The sequence below is a fragment of the Oculina patagonica genome, chromosome 1 (assembly GCF_052425735.1).
Source record: "Oculina patagonica isolate OP01 chromosome 1, crgOcupat, whole genome shotgun sequence".
NCBI lineage: Eukaryota > Metazoa > Cnidaria > Anthozoa > Scleractinia > Oculinidae > Oculina > Oculina patagonica.
In genome coordinates this window covers 39,152,207-39,175,667 of record NC_135758.1, presented here as the reverse complement: position 1 = coordinate 39,175,667, position 23,461 = coordinate 39,152,207, and the positions used below count along the sequence as shown (strand labels likewise).

Here is a 23,461-nt window from a genome sequence, read left to right as displayed (position 1 = left end):
ATCGAGTCCGTTTGCACGTTTAAGGATGGTTTAAGTTTTCTTATGAAAAGCATCTCCTTGATTAGGCAATCAAACTTTCTTTCTGTAGAATAAATATGGACCAATTCTCAGTGTAGAATAAGAAATATTCGTCGGAAACGTGAATTCAGCAAGCAATCGTGACTATAATGTAAATAAAAAAAAATCATGGGGATTTTATAAGAATTTTTTGGGTATAAACAGGATGCTGTTGTTCCTAAACGCATGCATGGGCACCCCCCATTTTTATTTGAAAATTTTAGTTCCTATAACATAAACAATCAATAGGCAAAGTTTACAAAAAAACTCAGTGCAGGTTCTTTTTCAGTGGAATAACCTTAAATAGCTAAGTTGTAGACATGTTTGGGTACAAATCTTGGTGACCTTAAAAAAAATTGAGACAACTCTGAGACTTACTTTAGAAAGCGAATAAAAACAGACCTACACGAAAAACCGACATAGAGAGAGGTCACCCAATGACAATTCAGGACAAACGTAAACTAGACTACAACAGGAACCTGTATGGGGGTCCAAACCAAGGACAGTAAGAGTTCCTAAGTTAATTTACCATGCGAACGAAACTTTTAAATACAAACACTCGATTATATAGCCGACACAACCTAAACTTAGACACTTCTTGTGAGAGCTGAACCTTGAAAAACCTTGGACTATGGACTGGAATAACAAAGAAACCTTGAAAATGACAAAAGCCACAGAGCGAGCGCAAACATGTCCACTGACAAAAGCTCAGAGCTCTTGATAAACTAAGGGCGCGTTCGTTCGGGATCAATCCGGAATAAGAATAATTGGAATAATGCGAGTTAGCGTTCGTTTGGCTGCTCTTCTCATTCCGGAATACTTGGATTACATTCTGGCTATTCTGCTCCCAGGAGCAGAATAGCCGGAATATATTCCGGAATATTCTTATTCCAGAATATTTCCAAACGAACGCACCCTAAGAAAAACAACTTTAAATTTTCGTGTAGGTCGCATGTCGGCCCTTTAAATCACAACATTCTCTCACGATAGCTCAAAAACTATTAACAATTGATCACAAAGTAGAATTATTCAATTCGAAAAACAACATTACGCTTCATAACAATATTTAGCATCAAAAAGACACTTCTAAAAGCCAACAGCAGCTAATTTCAACTATCTAAGTACGACTTCAAAGAAGCGTGCTTACTGGTAAAATAATGGATTGTCCTTTTTCTGTTCCGAACCTTTTGTATTCGTTAATCTATTAATAATTAATAATGGTTGTTTTGTTCAGTTACCCGATTGTGAATAGTTACTTTAATGGAAGTAAATAAGCTCTAGGGAGTTACTTGCAGACCTCACGTTCTCAACTAATGCGAAAAATATATTCTACGTAATAAACATAAATTAAAATATATTAGGTCAATATATTAACCAATCAAATGTGTCCATTGGTAGCCCGTTAGAATTTATATTTGGCAGGCTGAACGCCCCAGCTCTAATGAGAAGTTAAGCAGCTTTCTGAACAGTGGAGGTCATTCATCGTTGTACGACCAGAGACGGTGAATCAAGAAGCAAACAAAAAAATTACAATAAGGTAAACCCTATAGCTTTTATGGTGAGGTTCTGAAACATACTTATTTAAAATTTTCAAAACTTTTGGTCAAATTTAGCTCCTATATGCGAGACATTGTTTGAAAAGAAATCGATTCTTTCTTCGACATTCCTTATTTCATGTTAGTTTTTGGTGCGGGAAGTTACGCTTGTCAGCTTCTTTGATTTCGTTTCATTTTAATTGTTTTGGAGGTTTCGTCGGTTTTGTCTCGGTAGTTTATAGGATTAGGTTATATGGTTTCGCTCGTTTCGTACCGGTGGTTTATCCTTTTAGCACATGACCTACGAAAGCTCTTATATGTTTTCAATTTTAGTTAATACAATTTTTGATTTCATCTTTAATGAAAAATGAATCTCTATCAGCGAAGTTTCCTTCATTTATCCGCCTTGAGCTTGTAAGTTTAGGCCGGTTTGCAAAGCGGAGATGTGATTGATTACATAATACTGATTACATAAGAATTACAAAAATGCAAAGGAAAAAATTGAATATTGAGTTTAGTTGCAGCTAATGTACGACCATGTTCGCGTAGAACATATGTTATACATGTGGATTAAAAAAAAATATACTAGTTATGCAATGGTTTCGAGTGTCATACCGTGAAATATCGCACGAGGTGACTTGAATTTTCAGTAACAAAAATCAAGTCACGAGGGTCACAAATGGAATATTCACGGTATAACTAAGCTTACTTAACGAATCCTGCAAATTTACAAAAAAAACTACAACTTCGGGTGAATACAACATGCCAAACTTGTAAAGCTTTTTATTTTACAGGATCTGGTTTTGATCCCTTTGTCGCTATTACAGAATGATAAGTTGACAACGCTAGAACAGTTGTTCTAGCGTTGTTCTGGCGGTGGTAAGCCATTGGTAATTCTTGTTTTAGAACATTTGTTTTTTTCATGAATGTGACGAAGGTCTTGCAATCCAAAGCTGTTTTCCCCACCGTTTCTGGGCTCAGTCCTTCTGCAGCAACCGGACACAGATGACCTAAAACAAAAGAAATAAAAGATGAGAAGCAATGCTGCTCTAAAATACAAAGAATCACAAAGGAAAAACAATATCACCTCATTTGCATCGGGTACCTACAGAAAGACCGAAAATAGTCACTCTTTTGCAAATTCCCCGACGTCTTCACAAAGTTTACCGGCTCTAGTATCAGGTTGTTTCGAAGACTTAACTTAATTTACAGAATGTGGATTCAAGAGAATAATTTAACTCTTCATTCATGTTTGAATAATTGTCATTTTCTCGCCTAAACTGAGCTGAAAGAAAGAAGGTCGATCAATAAGGTCAGAAATCTTAATGCGCCAGACAGAAAATCAAAACAGCGGAAAACCACCGCGCCAGACACAATAAATTTCTCAGCAAGCCAACAGCTTATCTTTCCCGGCTAACAAAACACATATAATTTTGCAGAACAAGTCCACGACTTGCACTATGATCTAACCAGCTTTAAACAGGTTTATATTTATGCTACCGAGACTTTTGTAATTAATTTTATCATCTCTATAAATGGATTGTAAGGTCACGATGGTTGTATCAGAGGTTTTTTGTTTTCAATGTTTTTTGTTTATGTTTATGGACCGAGACGCAGTCACGGTTTGATTATCACGCAAATAATTTTTAAGTTTTTTTTTTTTTTCAAACAGTTTTAAGGTCGCTCGGGACCCTTGCTCATTATTAAATTCATTAGCCAAATTTCTTGATGGGGTGCTCTCTTGTAAAGCTTTAATTCGCTATATTTTGAACATCAATTCCTCTAAAATTCATCAAGGATAGTAGGGAATGATGGAATTACATCATCGTTGTCCTTTTATTGAGAGATGTCTGTTTACTGTGATTTTACAAACTCTTAAAACTTTTAAAACTTAGGAGACTTCTCGTGATACTGCCTTATCGTGCCTGCTCGCTAAGCCAACTACAAACGAATATCGCAGGATTTGGTTTATCATATTGCCCACCCGTTGAGATAGGCATATAATAACACTGTTATTATATAAAAAGTCGAGAAATTTATAAATTTAGTGAAATTATTATCAAAGAAAGCAGCTCCCATTCGCAAAACTACAAGAAGCTCGAGAAGCGTAAAACCGCACAGTCAAACAAGGAAATGTAGTTGTTAAACAACTCTCGGAGTGACCCGAACACCTATGCAGCAAGAGAATGCCTGAATACCAGGTTGTGTTAGGATGAATTTTGCAAGGCAATGCAGTTGTTGTAAAGGTCTCGATACGATTGGTCGCCGAAATTTTTGTCTATTGCCGTAAATGAAACAAAGCAAACTGGCTGAAAAAGAACCCCAAGGTACCAACGCGAGCACTATGAGTGTCAGAAAGAAAACTAATCTTAACGTGATTCCTCTAGAAATGGAGTTAACCACTGATGAGTTTTTGGAGGAAATTGGCAGCTTTGGCCGCTACCAAATCCTGCTCAGCGTATTTTGCAACTTGGTTTATATGCTGTGGTGGGGCATTCCTGTAATGAGCATGCTTTTTATTGCGTCGGAGCCTGGCTGGAAGTGTAAAAATAACAACACATGTCCCTTTACGGAGACCATTCGTCTTGGAGATGACAACTACTCTTACAGATGTGATATTGCCAGGGAAGACTGGGAATTTGGTGATGACTTCACGTCAGTTGTCACTGAGGTAAAGTAGATGTATAAATATGTACTCCAGTTTAGCTCCCACCCTCGAAAAAGCACGCGCCCTCCCCGCCCCTTTAGGTCATGAAATTGGAAACTGGATTCCACAGGTCAACATTTTTTTTTAAAATTAACGACGGAGATGGTGGATCCAAGATGGCATTTTGCACTTGATGCCCCCATTTTGGCGCGCAACGCAAGTATAGTTTAGTTCCCGTTGCAGTCGACAATTAGACGGTAAGGGAATGCAGACCTCTCGCTGTGTATTTGGTCGTGGCTGTTAAACATGTACGGCGGAAGATTTAAACACGTGACTACAGAGAGCAAATCATATTTATTTTAATAGTAGTATTTAGTATTTAATTTAAGTTGAGGACTTGAACTCATGCCCATCAGAGACCAGAACCACCGAACTTTCACTCGACCATTTACAATCACAATATATGACAAGTTATCTGGAATTTTTGCATTAACACTTCATTAACTGTTTTTCACAGTTTGACCTTGTGTGTGATCGTGGCTCATTGGGATTCGTCTCTACCTCTGTTATCTTCGTTGGATTTTTTATTGGCAGCATTTGCGTGAGCAGCATCTCTGACAAGTTTGGAAGAAAGTATCCCGTGTACATCTGCGGGTTTCTTTGCTGCGTTTTTAACTTTGCTTCAGCTTTTTCTCCAGCATACTGGGTGTTTGCCACTTTTCGCTTTATCATTGGATTCATGATTGGTAAGTCTTGTGTTCAAAATCGATGGAGCAGCTTCCCAGCTAGAGCCTGTTGTAGAACAGGCAGCTTAGCTAGGAAGAGGGTGGCGCGTTTGTTGTTTATGTCAACGGGGCGGAAGAGCACCAAAGACATAGACTATCCAGTAAGCCAATCAAAAATTGTAACAAATACATGCATGTAGCCAGATCATAACACTAGAAAAGGTGTGCGTGTGTGTGCGCGCGACACGATCGGATTTGGTTTTACTTTAGATTTGTTATGGCCTGTCCACACTGACCCTGGTAAATTTAAAAACGTATCTTTTTTTTTTACCTGTATAGGTCAACCGTTCACACTGAAACGGCGTTTTCGGTCACCGAAAGCGGTACTTTTCAAAAATGCTAGCCCTCAAAAGTAGGTCTGTATCGTTTTGAAATTTACCCGGGTTTTGTGGACATGGACTAAGAGAAAGAGGCGCAAGTTTTTAAACCAATCATCATTAAGCGTAGTACATCAAAGCCTAAGCAGATTCGATATACTTTCGATGACCAGGAAAACCTCAAGATGTTACTTTCTGTCTATCGTGCAGGTGCTTTGAGCATTCCAATCTTTGTGATGGGAACTGAGTATTCTGGAATTCGCCACAGAGGCATCGCAGGATCTCTAATTTGGAACGGATTTATGGCCGCCATCTTGATGTTAGCGGGACTTGCATACCTTATCAGAGATTGGAAACAATTAACGATGGTCACTGGAGCTCCTGGCATTTTGTTGATGGGTTGTTGGTTGTAAGTAACCAAAAGCTTTATTTCTTTGTCTCACATAACTAAACATACAATCATTCCTGCCTCGTCCCAGGCGCCGATTGGCCGGATGGCTAAGGCGGGAGAACAGGTAGCGCGGGGGTTAACGGCTGCGGGACGATCATTTTTGCCAAGAAACCGAACAGGATCTGCCAGGCGTCCGTTTTCCCGTCTGCATCAGGCAAACAACGCCAAGCGAACCATGCACGTCACGTCAGTCCAATAACGCCAAGCGAACCGTGCACGACCAAGGAGGAGGGCGCCTGGGGACGAGGCAGCTACTGTTCTTAGAAGACCACAACACCCATTTTTTTCATCGTCTTTGAGGTGATTGAACATGCATCACATGGTATGCTTGGCTGTTTTACTCGATCAACTGTTTTTAGCTGACGTGAGTTGGTTCGCGCGGCAAAAAAGAACTCGTCTGCTGACAAACTTTAGCACAAGTAAAGTCGGCATGAGCAGCATTCAGTAGCTAAAACTGTCAAACGTTCACAACGCGAACGTTTTGATGGCATTGATGACAGATTCTTTTCTTACACGACGAGGAAAACCATGAAAATCTGTGTGTCGCTTAAATGGTTTTCGTCAACTGTGCTACAGTTTACCAAAAATAGTTGATCATGTCGTACAACCAAAAATGTGTCACGTGATGCATGTTAAATCACGATGAAGAAAAAAATCTTAGGCGTCGCGATCTACAGAAGAGTGCCTGGGAGGGGGGGGGGGATAAAAGGGGGGGGGGGGGGGAGAAAAAAAAAAAAAAGAAAAAAAAAAAAAAAAAAAAAATCAAAGAAAAAAAAAAAAAAACCCCCGGGCCGGGCGCAAAACTGTAACTGTAAGTGTGCTAAGCACCAAAGACAAGACCGAGAGGTAGAATGGATAGCATTAGAGTAAAGATTACACTCTCGTACCTCGAATTAATGAACCTCTATATAACGACTTACTTTTGTAAAACGAACGATATTCTTCGCCCTAGTAATGGTAATTTAAATGAAAAAGAACCCCAATATAACGAAACCTCGATACATGTAGAGATCATATTTTGCCAGTCCCTGGACCCTTCGTTAATATCGAGGTTCCGCTGTATGAAGCGAGCAGGGATAGCATGAAGCGCCTAGGGATAAAGATAATTCCAACGCCATCGCAAGTAACCTCTTGGTACTTTACAAGGTTGCCGTAACGGTTCACCAGTATCTATCTACTTCTGGGTGGAGATAGTAAAGCACTGTGAAGTGGCGTGCCCAGCAGTTTGTAAAATTCGGTCGTCCTTATTATTCCAATTGCAGCAATTTCCCACATCCTTCGCATCTGTCGGTATGTATGACGGTAATATATTTGTTATTGTCCCATAGCTTTACCCCAGAGTCTGTCCGTTGGTTTCTAAAGAAAGGCCGAGTGGCTGATGCCAGGGAAGCCTTAAGTAAAGTCGCCAGAGTTAATGGCAAAGAAATGCCTGACGCAGAACTGAAATTGCCGAAAGATGAGACGAAAGAAAGGCTTGGGGACATTCGCGACTTGTTCTCGTCAGCTAAAATGACTCACAAGACGCTCGCTTCTTGGCTCATGTGGTAGGTGTCAAAGAAATATTCCACGTAAATTACCCATTAACTTCTCTAGCTAGTTCTGCAGTTTAATTAGAATGATACCTAAGATTTTGGGAATGTTGCTCTATGAAGTTTGCCAAAGATTATCTGCTTCCTACAGAAAAAGACATTAGGACTAATATTCCCCCAGAACAGTCCCGAGCAAGCTTGGTTAATCGCGGAGCTCCCACTGGCGCCGAAGGCGCCAGCGAGCGGAAAATATACAGAACCATGCTTTTGGCTTTCCATGGTCAACTTGGCTAGCGGCATGGTTCGCGGGCACGTACGTACGGCGTACGTACGTACGTACATACGGAGTCGCGCAAAATGGCGGCCATTGTTTGATGGTAGAAAGAGTGAAGCAAGATGGCCGTTTAAAGGCGGCAGTATGAAGGCGGCCTTTAAAATTTAAAGGGGTTGAAAAGAAAAACAAGAAGCAAAGAAGCAAAATGTGGCTGAGAATTACGTGTAGAAGGTAATCGACCGCCAAAAAGTGGACGTTGAGAGCCATAATCGATCGATGACTTTCATGTCTATTTGTAAAGCCATCGTACATGAAGGAGCATTCGAAAGCTAAATCGGTGTGATATAATAAACAAACCATTTTATTGCCACGGGCCGGGGTAAAAAAAGAAAAAAAAATACTGACCCCTCTGGGATTTGAACTCACGACCTCCCGCGCCGCATGCTGGCACCTTCTCGATTGAGCTAATTCGACAGGCTCTGATATAGAATGAATATATCCTATATCAATGTAATAGATATTGTGGGGTCTATTAAACTGCTTCGAAACTATAACAGAATCGCAAAACTATTTTCTACTGATAGAAAGCAGATAATTAACTATATTCTAAAGTAATTTTTCGTGTCATGAATAATGACATTTGCCCTGCTTTAAGATTATTATTTTTGTCGTACCGCAGACATTCAGTTAAATCGTGAGCGATTTAAATAAAGCACCGCAAAAATTAGTACTTTGGCCGCTTATTCACTAGAGTGAAACATTGTAAGCTCCAGCGAAAATTAAATAAATGGGGAACTTCGCTTTTAGGCTTGCCTAAATCTATATATTATCCTCCATCTCTTTACCTTCCTGAACTGAGAATTACCGCAAATCGGCAAATCATATAGTAATTTCACGTTTTTCAATTTGGCAATTTGCAAATTTCTGAAATGCTAGGCTACATTTTACAAATCGGTACATGACAACCTTTTCAAAGAAAGTTTCGTTATACTAAAGCTATCTTTATCTTTGTTTGCACCAAACAGGTTTACTGCCTCTTTTATTTCCTGGGGTACATCATTCAGTGCACCATTTCTTGGCGGGAACATTTACGTCAATGTGATAATTTCTGCTCTTACTGCTCTACCTGCATATCCCATTGTCGCTGGTTTGACAGTCAAGTAAGAAACGAAATTTGCTTGTGGCCCTATTATAATTCATGTGATGACACTCGAGGGAAATTTTTTGCCTCCTCAAAGGCTCCAAAGCCATATCTATCCCTTAGACGCGCAGTATCGCCAAACATTTTATCGTTACGAATAATAATAATGAGGATGATGATGATGATGATGATGATGATGATGATGATGATTATGATGATGATGATGACGACGACGATGATACTGAAGGAGCCCCTGCGTGTGGCTGATAGTTGAAAATTTAACTGACGCATTTTTGTCATATTTACCGTACCGAAAATCACAATTAACCACTCCAGAAACAGAAGCTTTATTTAATTGAGCTACTATATGAAGTCACTGAACTGACATCCAACAGTATCATGAACAGTCTTATGATGTGTTACCTTTTCTTTTTTATGTAAACAGGGTTGGTCGTAGAAAGATCATCCTCTGGTCATTTCTCTTCGCTGCTGTGGGAGCTGTTGGCGCTCTACTCCTATCAGATAAAGCTGAGCATGACAAAGGTAAAAGGCGTCTTCCCCGGGGGGTGGGGCTACTCCCTATAATGGCCTATACGGGGAGGTTCCGCCCGAAAGGGGTACCTTTTTCAGGCTTCAGGTATGTTAAGGGTAGGGATTTCACAAGTTTAGGTAAACAAAAAGGTATGGAAATCTGTCATTTAGGTTTTTGAAAGGGCCTTTAATTAAAATATTTCGAACCGATGAAATTTATGGCTGTTTTATTTCAAATTATTAAGCGCTACTTGAAAATGACAAGAAAACGTGATGTTTTAAGTCTATACCATGACTTTCAGGTATATGAAAGGGGTACCTTTTTTCATTTTAAGGTATACGAAAGGGGTTCAATTTATGTCAAAATGGTATATAAAAGGGTAAGGGGTAAGAGCTCGGGGCGGAGCCTCCCCGTACAAAACTTTTTTGGGTGCCCCCCCCCCCCCCCGAGCCGTCTTCACTGCAAGAAAACAAAATTAATAAACGATGAGCGACTTTTTGTCCACTTATTGCTTTGAGACATCCTCTTTTGAATGAAAATAAATCTAGTAAATAATAAAGATGGTAAATTTTAAGCTCGGTAATAAATAATGAAGATGAAGTATGCAACATGACACGAGCATGGGACAAAGAAAAAATCTGAGTCCCCGGCGGGAATCGAACCCATGGCCTCCCAGATACCGGTTGGGCGCTCTAACCAACTGAGCTATGAGAGACTCGTTGTGAGCTAGGCCATTTACTAGGTTGATAAGTGACACGCGTCCTGAATACTGGACGCGTCCTAGGATCAGCAATTTCGAAATCATCAAGTTTGATCATCAAATCTGTTCAAAGGGCAAATGTTGGATGTTAAAAATTGAGTTTTTTTTTTTTTTTTTTTTTCTTTCTTTAAAGTCGAAACTGCGGGAAAAAAAAACTGGCGAAGAAAAGATGAAGCAAAAGCTAGGAGCCCCCGAGGAAAAAATCTTACAGGCCAGTTCCAAACAGCTCTCTGAATGCTGCCTCCTGATTGGGCAGAAAAAAAAACCCGTTGTATTACCTATGTATTATTTTACCCTCGCGTAATTTTACTTCACATCAGAAAGCCAAAAAAAAAACCGGAAAATTATTTCGGATGTCAGACAGAAAGGCATTTTAAGGTCCGCCAATAAATTTTGGTTTAGACCAATCAGAGGTATTGTAAATAGTTATTAAAGCTTAGTAGGTTTGATTTAAACTAGTCTATTTTTCACAGGTTACCTGATTGGAAAAATTTTCATGTACATGTTCGTGGCTAACTTATGTGGAGATATTGCATTTGCGGTGGTTTACGTTTATTCTGCAGAGCTCTTTCCAACAACATTAAGGTAATGAAAGATTGTGCTCGTAATAATTCCATTCAATCTAAAGACTGTATACTGTTCTTTATTCTTTCGTTGACAATCTGTAGGAAATCTTTGTACAGTAATCTCGTAATATCCCGTTCGTACCTGACGTTCAACAAGACTGTATTTTATCGATCTAAATAAATATAACCCGATCTCTAGTTACATGATTGGCATTTGTTACATAATTACATCATCATACACACATGGTGGAATAAAAGCCGTCATCCCTCGCGCGTCGCGTTTGGGAAACTATGCCTTTCCGACGGACTATTCCTATATTACTATTTAAATGAGTGAATAATTAATTCAAAACAAAGTGTGAATGTCCAGGCATATTCTTTTGCTTTTACGAATTTGAATGATTCTTTTAGAAATCAATCAATCAATCAATCAACCAGTCTGCAGGCAGTCAGTCAGTCAGTCAGTCAGTCAGTCAGTCAGTCAGTCAGTCAGTCAGTCAGTCAGTCAGTCAGTCAGTCAGTCAGTCAGTCGGTCAGTCAGTCAGTCAGTCAGTCAGTCAATTACTGATCTTTTCTTTTTTACTTAGAAATGTTGGGATGGGGACATCAACTGCCATTGCCCGAGTGAGCGCGTTTGTTTCTGCTTATTTTCCGCTCTTGGTAAGCGACTTTTTGTTTCAAAAATAAAGTCAAATCTGTCAAAATGTATATTAAACTGCAAATAATGTATTTTTTTAATATATAATAAGGCCGGTGTTAGACTTACATTTTATTCATTCCCATTCCTTTCCCCCTCCCTCCCTCCCTCCCTCCCTCCCTCCCTCCCTCCCTCCCTCCCTCCCTCCCTCCCTCCCTCCCTTCCTTCCTTCCTTCCTTCCTTCCTTCCTTCCTTCCTTCCTTCCTTCCTTCCTTCCTTCCTTCCTTCCTTCCTTCCTTCCTTCCTTCCTTCCTTCCTTCCTTCCTTCCTTCCTTCCTTCCTTCCTTCCTTCCTTCCTTCCTTCCTTCCTTCCTTCCTTCCTTCCTTCTTCCCTTCCTTCGTTTCTTCGTTTCTTCGTTCGTTCACGGTTCGTTCGTTCGTTCGTTCGCTTTTTCGTTTGTTCCTTTGTTCCTTCATTCCTTCCTTCCATTTTTTAATATAATTGTTTCCATTTTTCCATCTTGTATACAGCTTACCGTTAATCGCCTCTTGCCATTTGGGATCATGGGTGGCCTAGCGCTCGCTTCAGCAATTGTGTGTATGACATTACCAGAGACGCACAACGAACCAACAATGGAAGATTTGTACCCGGAAGACAAATCCTCCCCAAATGAAAAGTCCATTCTAGTTGCAGTTACTGATGAAAAGAATTGTAGTTTTGACGAGTCCTGTCTGTAGTTTGTATTCGAAAGCCTAAGTGTAATAGTTTAAGCCTAAGCATTTATTATAATGGACAAGCGATGTCTAATGCGTTAAAAATCATTTTACGTAACCCTAGTCATATACGGTCATAACTAAACAATAACTGTCTAATAGTGTAGAGCAGATTCAGGACTATCTGCTTAAAGGGGCTAGGTCACGGTATTTTAGGTTATTCTATTTATTTTCGTTAATTAAGAGCTGTGAACTTCAAATTAGCAGAGCAAAAGTCTTTCATTGGCAAAATCACGGCCACATAACAAACAAGGATGATTTTGGAGCATTGTAAATGACACTTCCATACAAATTGAAATAAACTTGAAAAAAGTCGGGCCACGTTTTTCAAGTTTACCTAAACGCAATCCGTTTCAGCCTTCTCGTATTTTGCCCATCCATGCCCCTTTTTGGGATTTCTGTGTTTCTTTTGAGTTATTCTACAGTTTCAAGGCGTTATTGTGATATGTCAGTTTATTGTATGACCAGTAGGTCACTGCCAAAATTGCCTAAAACTGCGTGACATAGCCCTTTAAATGCAAAACTTCAAAATACTGTGGATTTTTCGTATTAGAACTTTAACCTAAAGACCGGTGTTCTATCACCTTCGTTCCCTTTTCTGTGTGATTGTGCGAGTATGACTTGTGTGTTCATCAGACGACCTGCAGTCATTTGATTGCGGCTAAACCAAACATTTTATATGGAGAAACTTACTACCTGGGACCCGTTTCTCAATGGTGTCGAAAAGTTTCCGTACCCGTAAAGCCATAGCAAAATCCCAAACACTTATGATTACAGAGCTGTTTTATTCACAAAGTTTCAGGGCTATACACTTCTCTGTTTTCAAGATACAGATAATCAAACGTCGCTTTACGGGCCTGAAAAGTGTTCGGGGCTTTTGATATAGAGAAGAAGTGTCCGGAAGGTTCACTGACATAGACATGGCCGGGGACTTAGTTAGCCTATAGCCCGTAGGCCCGAGTCGACAAATATTACAGCCAACTCGTATTTTTAAAATGTACAATAAAGAGCAATTCAGGCTAAATCAAGTTCAAGTTGAGGTTTATTTTTGCCACTACAATGAAATTTATTAAAGAGGCACTTTCAGATCAAATGGTGAACGATATGCATTTTAAATATTGTAGCTACCAAGCCTCTGGCAAATAGAATTTCGTGTGACTTCAAGTGTGAGGTAAGGGGAAACATGTTATCAGTGGCAAGCGCGGGAAAACTGTTATCGGCTGCAAGTGCGGGAAAACATATCATGGCGAAAAGCGCGGGAAAACTTCACCAGCACGACAAATTTAGAAGTTGGGCAGAAAGCTTCGGTGCTATTAAAGCTACTTTTATAAGCTTCGAAGCTAATCTACTTTTTATAAGCTTCTTTTATAAAGTCCGGGCCAAATGAGGATGAGAGTTGTTGAGAGTTCAACCTCTCGCTCTCGTTTAGCATGGTACTTTCAAGCACTCTCATCGACTCTCATGCGCTGTCATCGACTTTGAACGAGCTCAAATTTTTCACGAGCGTCGTTTGATGGACTCTTGTTCTCGTTTGGCCCGAGTTGATGATAGTCGATGAGAGTTGACGAAAAGCCATGAGAGTCCACTCTTATCAGCTCTCATCCTCGTTTGGCCCGGGCTTAAACTTCTAAAACTGCTTTTATAACGATCAACACTTTTATAAATTAGCTTAAAAAACTGTAATCTTTATACTTGAGTACGGACTCCGGATCGAGTGGTCTGGGTTCGAGTCCTGGCCGTGGCTTTGCATTGAGTTCTCAGGCAAGACACTTTACTCTTATAGTGCCTCTCTCCAACCAGGTGAATAAATGGGTACCGGCGAATTTACTGCTGGGGGGTAACCCTGCGATGGACTAGCATCCCATCCAGTGAGGAGTAGAAATACTCCTATAGCCGCTTAATGCTACAAAAACCGAGATAAGCTCCGGCCTGATGAGCCACTTGGCTCGACAGCAGGCATAAAAGCGTTGTCGTTGTTGCAGTATTTTTTTGTAAATTTGGACAATTTATGATCTGTTTGTATCGTGCTGGTGTTTACTTTGTTACGGTTTGTTATTTTTCAGCTATTTTTCTTTTGGCAAACGTGATCACTTTTTTAAATAGTTAATAAGATTTTATTTGGAGCCTGTTTCGAGTGGTTTTTCACCGGAGTGTCGTAAATCCAAAACAACCACAATTAGTGATTTTTTTGACAAGTTTTGTTTACACAGGATTTTAAGAAGCAAATATCTGGGGCAGTATTAAAATTTTGCCGGTCCTACCAGGAAACCTTGTGGAACATTCTGGAGCGCCATGGGCGCGAGAATGCTTGGTCAGACCCCTTTAAGGGGATCCCGCAGGGAGGCCAGTGGGGTATAAATCTCATTTCCCAGCCCAAATTTTGCCCAAATGCAAGTCCCACTCTTATTTTTGTGTTTGTGATTCCCAGTCCCAGTGACCCAAAACCCATTTTCCCAGTGAAAATTTGCCCAAATCCCAGTCTCAGTTCTATTGTTTGTGATTCACAGTCCCAGTGGCCCAAATCTCATTTTCCTAGTGCAAAAGTAGCCAAATCCCAGTTCCCATTTTACCCCTTCAGGTCCTTCTTTGAAAACTAAGCATTTTATATTTTTTTATCTTCCCCTCAGGTGAATGTGATATATTCACCTAATGTAAAATCCTCGGGCACCCCTTTCCCGCGGGACATCGGGTCTAACTTATCTATACTGCACCCTTTTGGGTAGGCTCGCTAAAATAACACCTGAGTAAAAAAAATAACCAATCAAATGTGTCCATAACGTTGGAACCTTAGCCAAGTCAGACATTAATCTGATAAAAAGTTGAGCAGTTGACATAACAGTGGACTTGTTTTGTTGCTGCGTGACTAGCAGTTCGCCCAGTGTTGACGGTAAATTCCGAAACAGACAGAGAAAGAACCAGGTAAACTCCATAACTCAGCTATAGCTTCAGTCTATGGTGAGGTCCTGAAACAAACTCAGATCTGAAACGTTCAAAAATTTTGGCAAAATTTACCTGCTATCTGCGAGACGTCATTTGAAAAGAAATCGATACTTTTCTTAACATTCGTCGTTTCATGTCATCGTTTTGTTGCGGGAAGTTGCGTTTGCCAGCTTCTCTAATTTCGTTTCGTTTTAATTGTTTTGAAGGTTTTGTCGGTTGTTTAGTACGTGACCTACAAAAGCTCTCTAGACCCTCATATCTTTCTTGACTTTATCTTCAATGAAGATAACTCTATATAAGTGAAGTTTCTTACATTTATCTGCCTTTAGCTTGGAACTTTAGGCTTTTAAAGCGAGCAACATTTTCAGTTTGGAACTGTTATGTGTTAATCGCATTTATAATATACGGCGACTTCCTTGGTTACTGTCGTTACTGCTGTTTTATTTAAGGGATTTAGTCAGTAACTGCATTATATAAGAAAAGAAACCTGACCCAAGTGCGCAAACAACACGGAAAGGGATGCCTAAGATAAATAACAGGTTATTGACCACGCCTGAGGTCAATAGCGGGATATTGTTGAAGTGTTTTTTTTTTGGGGGGGGGGGGGGGAGGGTCGCGTGTTTACGGACCGACGGCAACGACGGTTAATCGAACAAAATGCTGCTAGTGTACGCAGGATCTATGGAAGACCTAATCAGCCAACAAATGAAAAACATGAAACGTGAAACTTCAAGGCTGATCGAACTGCGTACTGACGAGGACTGAAATTCCGAAAAAGCTGTCTACAGTTATGCATTCTTGACCCTCGGATTGGTCGCTATCATGTCTCTGCCGCATTAAGTTCTCTACACAGTTTGATCAGCCTTGCAGTTTCACGTTTCATGTCAATCCATAAGGTCACAAACAAAATGTCTAAACAGCGAAACAACCTTTGACAAAAGTAACATTATCCCAGCAGACAAACAAATCTCTCAGCGATCCAACAGCTCATCTTTCCCGGCTAACAAAACAACTATTTGGGGGAGCATTTCCGTTGAGTGCCCTTTATTTGGTTTATCTAGTTGCCAGCTCTTAAGGCACAAGCCATTCAATAAGCATTGTTAGTGTTATTGTTACGCCATCGTGTCTTGTAAGTAATTTTTATTATTTCGATATATCTGATATATGGATTGTAAGGTTACGATGGCTGGATATTGGCCAAGTTATTTTATTTATGGATGGAGACGAGGTCACAGTTCATAATCACGCAAATCAAAAGACGATACTAGCATTTAGTCGTCTTGCCCAACCAAGCTTGCTTTATTTAGTCGATATGGCTTAAGAACAGCGGGAGGCGCGGTTGGCTTATGTTTAGTGCGCCGGACTCTTGATCAAGCGGTCCGAGTTCGAGCCCTGGCCGCGGTCATTGTGTTGTGTTCTCTAGCTTTGGCAAGACACTTTACTCTCATAGTGCCTCTTTTCACCCAGGTGTATAAATGGGTACCGGCGACATAATGCTGGGGGGATACCCTGCAATGGACTATTATCCCATTCAGGGAGGAGTAGAAATATTCCTAGCCGCTTAATGCTACAGAAACCGGCATAAGCTCCGGCAAGTATGGGCCACTTGGCTCGAGGCTTTCCCCTACAAAGAACAGCATTTTTTTGCGGGGCACAGCGGACAGTGCCGGGCGGGCAATGCAATAGCCCCGTCTTGCCTGCACTGTTAGCCCGGGTGTTAGCCAACCATAAGAAATAACGCAAGATTTGGCATCATCTTGCCCGCTGGCGGAGCTAGCCATATAATAACACTGTTTATAAGATTATTTGAAACCCTCGCGAAATTCATAAATTTAGTCAAATTAATACTTATATTATCAGATGGAAGCGGCTTTCACTCGCAAAATGACAAGAAGCTCGAGAGGCTAAAAACCGCGCGGGTGACAAGGTATAAAGTAAAATTAAAAAGATTTAACCGGGGCCTTGGAACAATTTTAGGAGTGAGTCTTACACTGGAACTCGGTCCGTCTCCCTCCTTGCGAAAATGTAATACGGTGGAACTTCGATCTAACAAAGCGTCATGGACTGGCAAAATATGTACGCTATATTGAAGTTTCGTTGGTTATATCGGGGCTCTTTTCCCTTAAATTGCTTAGAAACACAATGTATGCTATGATAGAAAACAACTACTCCACTTAGTAGTGTCCACTCCATTTAGTGATTTGGCTTTTATTTGTATCAAGAAGCTTTAGTTCAAAATTTCACACCAACTGCCACACTTTTTGGATGTATCTTTTATGCTTGGGTTTCGGATGAACAAATTATTTTCTACGGTGAAGCTCGTTGAGTAACTCTTCGTTAGGGCGCTAATTGGTTACCCCCGAAGCTGCATAACCACCTTTTTACGCATTTGTAAGGTATTCCTGCGGTTGCTACAAAAGTCATCGAACGTATGGTCGCCGAAATTGTCGACCATCGCCAAAAATAAAACAGAGCGAATTGGCTGAAAAAGAACCCGAGGTACCGACGTGGGAACTATCAACAATATAAGCGAGGAAACTAATCTTAACGTGTTTCTTCCAGAAATGGAGTTAACCACTGATGAGTTTTTGGAGGAAATTGGCAGCTTTGGCCGCTACCAAATCCTGCTCAGCGTATTTTGCAACTTGGTTTATATGCTCTGGTGGGGCATTCCTGTGATGATCATGTTGTTTATTGCATCGGACCCAGGCTGGAAGTGTAAAAATAACAACACATGTCCCTATACGGAGACCTTTCGTCTTGGAAATGACAACTACTCCTACAGATGTGATATTGCCAGGGAAGACTGGGAATTCGTTGATGATTTCACATCAGTTGTCACTGAGGTAAAGTAAATGCAGAAATGGTACTGTATCCCAGTTCAGCTCCCATCCTCGAATAAGCACTTCTTCCCACATTCTTTAGAATAAGGAAATTTGAACTGAATTGGATTAACAACCGAGACGGCGGATTTAAGATGGCGGCTTTGCAATAAATGCCGTCGTTCTGTTGTGCTGTAACGTAACAAATGACACTTCAAACAACACGAAATTAAATTACTTCATTTTCTTTGCATGTCATACAAGGCACGAGACTGACAAGCAGCAATCAAATACACAATTAGTTTGGACACCTTCGCAACGTTACTATTTTCGTCCCCGTTGGCTCTTTCGCCTCTCTCACCCGCCCGACAAACTGTGTCTTTGGTCGTCGCTGTTTAACGTGCACGGCCGAAGAGATTAAAGTAATTAAAGTGGAGGACTTGAACGTAGGAAACGGTACCACCAGATCTTCAAACAAGCACTTTGACCACTCGCACCCTTGCAATCACTATGTAAAACGAGTTATCTGAAATTTTTACCATTGACATTTCATTAATTTTACAACTAATGACAACTGTTTCCCACAGTTTGACCTTGTGTGTGATCGTGGCTCATTGGGATTCGTCTCTACCTCTGTTATCTTCGTTGGATTTTTTATTGGCAGCATTTGTGTGAGCAGCATTTCTGACAAGTTTGGAAGGAAGTATCCCGTGTACATCTGTGGGTTTCTGTGCTGCGTTTTCAACTTTGCTTCGGCATTTTCTCCAGCATACTGGGTGTTTGCCACATTTCGCTTTATCATTGGATTCATGATCGGTAAGTCTTGTGTGCAAAATTAATAGAGCGGTTTTCAACTGATAGCTGTCATTCAGTCCTGTGAACAGGCGTTTTAGCAGGGCATAGCGCCAAGCGCAAATACCAGAATACGTGCAAGGAAAGTATATCAATTATTTCAACGGGGAGGAAGAGCATAAACCATGGTGTGCCTACAGGTAGTTTATTTCAGTTTCGTCTCGCGCTCCGCGCTCTGCTCCGCTGCCTGTCATAAAGCTAAGACCGAAGTAATAATTAACATCTGTCCAATCACAGCAAACGTAAATGACGCAATGAACCAATCAAAAGACGAAGCAAAAGCGTGCAGCTGGCATCAAGGGTGGCAACAAAAAGGCGGGAAAATCGCGTGTTGGTCTTGACGAAAAGCAAGCTAACGATGATACCATTTGAGCACTCAGAATTTACACTGTATTTCTACTGACCCACTCAGTTCGAGGAGGGACGGAAAACGAAAACAGCGAGTTCTTTTGGAATAATTCAATTAATATACGACGACAACGTACAACATACAACGTACGACTAGTGTATGAATAGAAAGCTGCAACAATACCATTTATCAGTTTACTTTCAGTTAGAGACCGAGAGTGTTGAAAAACCAAAACCAAAGTAATCACTCTGACTAATCACAAAAGACACAGGAACTCCAGTAAACTAATCAAAACTCGAAACAGGCAAGAAGCTAGCGCAAAAAGCGCAGAGAAAACGTGCGTGTGTGAGAGACACTGTTGGTTTTGTTTCTACTTCTGATTGGTTTAGAGGAAGTGGCGCAACGTTTTTAAACCAACCACTCAGCGTACTGAATAAAGCAAAGCTAAAGCAAATGCGAATTAGGCCCTGTTTACATGATTCTAGAATGACTTTCATTCCGGAACGAAACTCGTTTCGGAATGAATTTCGTTCTGTATTTACATGACAAAGTCGACCGGCTCAACTTAAGGCGTTTTCACGTACGTGGTTTTCGCGAAAACATGTCATTGTCCTCATTTATGGCCATATCTGCAATTTTAAGGAGCAATTTGACCGTAGGGCTACTTCTTTGGTCTAAACTCATTCCGGAATGACTTGTGCGGGAACGAAATATCGTCTTGATATCATGCAAACAAATACATAGAAATATATGGGGATGGAATGAACTTGCTGCGGAATGAAAGTCATTCCGGAATCATGTAAACAGGCCCTTACTCTCGATACTCAGGAGAAACCTTACGTTCTGTTAAATGTGCAGGTGCTTTGAGCATTCCGATATTCGTGATGGGTACTGAGTATTCTGGAATTCGCCACAGAGGCATTGTGGGATCTCTTATTTGGAACGGCTTTTTGATAGCCATCGTGATGTTAGCAGGAGCTGCATACCTCATCAGAGATTGGAGAAAATTGACGATGATCACTGGAGCACCTTGCATTTTGATAATGGGGTGCTGGTTGTGAGTAACCAAGTGCTTTGTTTCTTTGACTTACATTTATTTAACTCATAACTTATAACTCTAAATCCCTTTATTCTCTTACATTGCAAAACACACCTGCAAAACGCACATTCTTATGTGTTCACTGTAAATTGCTAAACACTAATACAGTCGAGGGAAAAAGTGCCAGTTGATGGCGACAACACTTCTCCGAAAAGTGACTGAGCCCGCGGTTTTCGTCCCAAAAGTTGCTAAGCAACATGACGTATTTACACACGCGACGGCTTTCGGAGTACAAGTGAGCGCTCACGCTAGTTCTTGATTGGACAAAACGATTCGGAAATTCTTCAAGAGCTTCAACAAAGATTTGCCAAAAGCGGCACTCATTCCCCCGACTGTAATAAAAGACTTAACCAAAAGGTAGAATGGGTAACATTAGAGTAAAAATTAGTGCGCGGAATAAGAGAACTCTGGTTTCTTCGGCATCAAGTGCCTAGGAGTATAGAAAATTCCATAGATCAGATGAGATGCTAGTCCATCGCAGGTATTTGGTGATTACCGTAACGGTTGACCCGGCAATATTCACTGGTGAAGAGAGTGTCGCACTGTGAGAGTTGTGTCTTTCCCAGAAGGTTACAAAATCTTACCAGTATTTGTTTATTCCAGCTATACCAATAGGCCTGATCCATAATGACGTCACATGCTCAAAATTCACCACTAAGCCTCGTTTACCTTCGTGCAATTTTCACGTGCGTATTTTTTTCAACTTTGCTGCTGTGGGAATAGACATCTTTAGCTACGTATGTAAATTGCCCATTGCAGATCACGTGACGCTCTCAATAGAATTGTCCCTTTGTCTTTCTGGAAATTATTCATTCATATCCACGTGAATTTGTTTGGATTTGAAAGAAAAAATTCTCAAGGGTAACATCACGTGGCCTACAATGGGAGAACAAACAAACCAAGCTAAAGAGGCAGGGGGGGGGGGGGGGAAGAAACGAGGTCTGGGACCGAGTAGCGATGCTCTCACAACTTGCAAAGCGATCAATTCACGAAGTAGTCAGCGGTTTTTGGACGATGATGCAACAGGCAATCTTTTCCCGCGAAATGGAAGCTGCTATGTCGTGGAATCACTTATTATAAAGGGGTTCAATTCTCTTAACTAAAAATCTAAAAGCAGCGTGTTTAAATCCGAAAATTTCGTCATCGTCGTGTAGTTTTAAGAACGCAGAATTTTGTGATGCCGTGCTACTTTTCAGTGCTGAAATGCAAATGTTTGACATGTTTGTACCACGATTTTCAACTGGCCCACATGGGGATTGTAAATGAAGTAAAACAAAGAAAGACCAAGTCAACAAACAACCTCAAACAATAGAGCGGCAAGAACAATAGCTCCGACCAGCGCGGGAATATTCGATCGCCACGTTTTCATTACCATTCCAGTGATGGTTTTATTTCATAACAAACACCACATATTGACACCAAGAACCTTTCCGGAGAAATTTTCGCTGCTTTAAAGACAAAACTTAGAAAGTCCTATTTATTACTACATATATAAAAAAAATCGAACTCTCTCACTGGTCCCATGTTGTTTTTATTTTGGCAAGTTCACAAAGAAAGGAGCTGCTCATGCGCCTTAGAGACATCCGCTGACTACCGCCCCGATGATTGCTTTGCAAGTTGTGAGAGCATCGCTCAGATTTCATATAAGAGAATGTATGGGAAGTTGCTTCCCCCCCCCTGTAAAGAGGTATATTCGTTTATAGTAAAATGTACAAGTTTACACTTCAGAAGCGAGGCTTGGGGATGAAACTAGCCTGTGTGACGTAAACATGCATGCGTGAAGCTATTTTCCCATGCATTTTTCACAGTTTATCGGTATATATGTATTTGTTATTGTCCCACAGCGTTACCCCAGAGTCTGTCCGTTGGTTTCTTAAGAAAGGACGAGTGACCGATGCCAGGGAAGCCTTACGTAAAGTCGCCAGAGTAAATGGCAAAGAAATGCCTAAGGCAGCACTAAAATTGCCGAATGATGAGACGAAAGAAAGGCTTGGGGACATTCGTGACTTGTTCTCGTCAGCCAGAATGACTCACAAGACGCTTGCTTCTTGGCTCATGTGGTTGGTGTCAAAGAAATGTATTACGAAGATTACCCAATAACTTCCGAAGCTAGTCCCGAAGTTAACCCGAAGACTTCCGGAGATTACAGTAAATCCTCCTCTTTGGATTTTGTCTTTGAACATCCTCCTTTTGTCCTTTATGTCACAAAAATGTAATCCCGTGTTCTTCGTTCTGAAATAAATACCATTTGCATGTTTGCAATTTGCAAATAATTAAAAATACTCCTCCTAATTTTCAAATCGTTACATGATAACCTATACAAAGACAGTAATATATTCTCACCAGGTCCACCCACACACAAAGCCAAATGGACCGAGATGCACTAAGATATTGGAGAATCGGCCCGAGGCCCTGCAAGTCGGCAGACCATAAGAGAATATGTCCCATCGCTGCGGGGAGGAGGGTGGGGCGAAATCTCCTAGCAAGGGTACCGAGACCTAAACTTTACTGGAACTGGCTGAATTATCAAGAAGGCTGCTCTTAAATAGAAGGGTAAGGTCTGCGGGAATGCCGCGAACTCCCCTGGGTCACGCTGGGAATTTTAGGTAGTGCTTCGTGGTAAATTTTGGCTTTTGTGCATGTTTTCCCTGGTGAGAATAGTGTCGGCATTAACATTAACTAAAGCTATCTTAATCTTTGTTTTCGCTATATAGGTTCACTGCCTCTTTTATTTCCTGGGGTACATCATTCAGCGCACCCTTCCTTGGCGGGAACATCTACATCAATGTGATAATTGCTGGTGTTACCAGTTTGCCCGCGTATCCCATTGTCGCTGGTTTGACAGTGAAGTAAGAAACGGCGTTTGCTCGTTGCCTTATTTTAATTTATGTGATGTCACAATAGGGAATTTCTCGCCTCAACAAAGGCTTCCCGAGGTCTTCGCCCCTCCCCTCTCCCTGCCCCCTTTTTCGGGCTCCAAACATGAAAGAGTAACTGAAAGGGAAAGAAGGAAAGAATAGGGCGCGCGGGAGCGACATGAAAGGAAAAAGTGGAGGTCACATTCCTTCTTCTTTCGTTTTATCGTCCACCACCGCCTTTTACTTGCTTCAAGCGAAGTCGAAGAAGCCTCTGGGTGGAGAAATAGAGAATATTCATGTGCGCTTGATCGCATGTCTATCATATTTACCGTACAGAGATTCGTACGTAATCAGCTAGTCAACAGTATTGATCTTGATCTGCGATATCACTGATCACTGTTCTAGTCACTGATCCAACATTCAACAGTATCATGAGAAGTTTGAAAATAAGCGAAAAATGTTACACATTACCGCGGCTGGATTTAAAAATAATGCAGAGTTCCACACTCGTGTGACGTTTACTGCCGATAAACTGT

The 23,461-nt window shown here is 40.9% G+C and overlaps 2 protein-coding genes across 2 annotated transcripts in view; both read left to right on the top strand.

Annotated features, from left to right (window-relative positions):
- The first annotated feature begins 1,470 nt into the window (after window positions 1-1,470).
- LOC144629938 (solute carrier family 22 member 15-like) lies at window positions 1,471-13,098 on the top strand. The gene is made up of 10 exons (XM_078488198.1): window positions 1,471-1,594; window positions 3,980-4,263; window positions 4,757-4,985; window positions 5,552-5,750; window positions 7,121-7,336; window positions 8,621-8,755; window positions 9,182-9,279; window positions 10,502-10,613; window positions 11,182-11,254; window positions 11,763-13,098. Exons 2-10 carry the CDS (start codon window positions 3,982-3,984, stop codon window positions 11,967-11,969), a joined length of 1,551 nt encoding a protein of 516 aa, XP_078344324.1. The 5' UTR covers window positions 1,471-1,594; window positions 3,980-3,981; the 3' UTR covers window positions 11,970-13,098.
- Window positions 13,099-14,811: 1,713 nt separating this feature from the next.
- LOC144630054 (solute carrier family 22 member 15-like) overlaps window positions 14,812-23,461 on the top strand; it is a 12,246-nt gene continuing 3,596 nt past the window's right edge. Inside the window, exons 1-6 of the mRNA XM_078488338.1 lie at window positions 14,812-14,924; window positions 17,508-17,791; window positions 18,355-18,583; window positions 19,827-20,025; window positions 21,912-22,127; window positions 22,782-22,916. Coding sequence (XP_078344464.1) covers window positions 17,510-17,791; window positions 18,355-18,583; window positions 19,827-20,025; window positions 21,912-22,127; window positions 22,782-22,916 — 1,061 coding nt within the window. The 5' untranslated portion in view covers window positions 14,812-14,924; window positions 17,508-17,509. The remainder of the gene's footprint in view (window positions 14,925-17,507; window positions 17,792-18,354; window positions 18,584-19,826; window positions 20,026-21,911; window positions 22,128-22,781; window positions 22,917-23,461) is intronic.

What these genes read in the sequence shown, in the direction of transcription:
- LOC144629938 (XM_078488198.1), top strand. Translation starts at nt 3,982, where the DNA reads ATGGAGTTAACCACTGATGAGTTTTTGGAGGAAATTGGCAGCTTTGGC. An exon ending in TATCATTGGATTCATGATTG is followed by an intron (nt 4,986 to 5,551) that starts GTAAGTCTTGTG and finishes TCTATCGTGCAG; the next exon opens with GTGCTTTGAGCATTCCAATC. An exon ending in TTGTTGATGGGTTGTTGGTT is followed by an intron (nt 5,751 to 7,120) that starts GTAAGTAACCAA and finishes ATTGTCCCATAG; the next exon opens with CTTTACCCCAGAGTCTGTCC.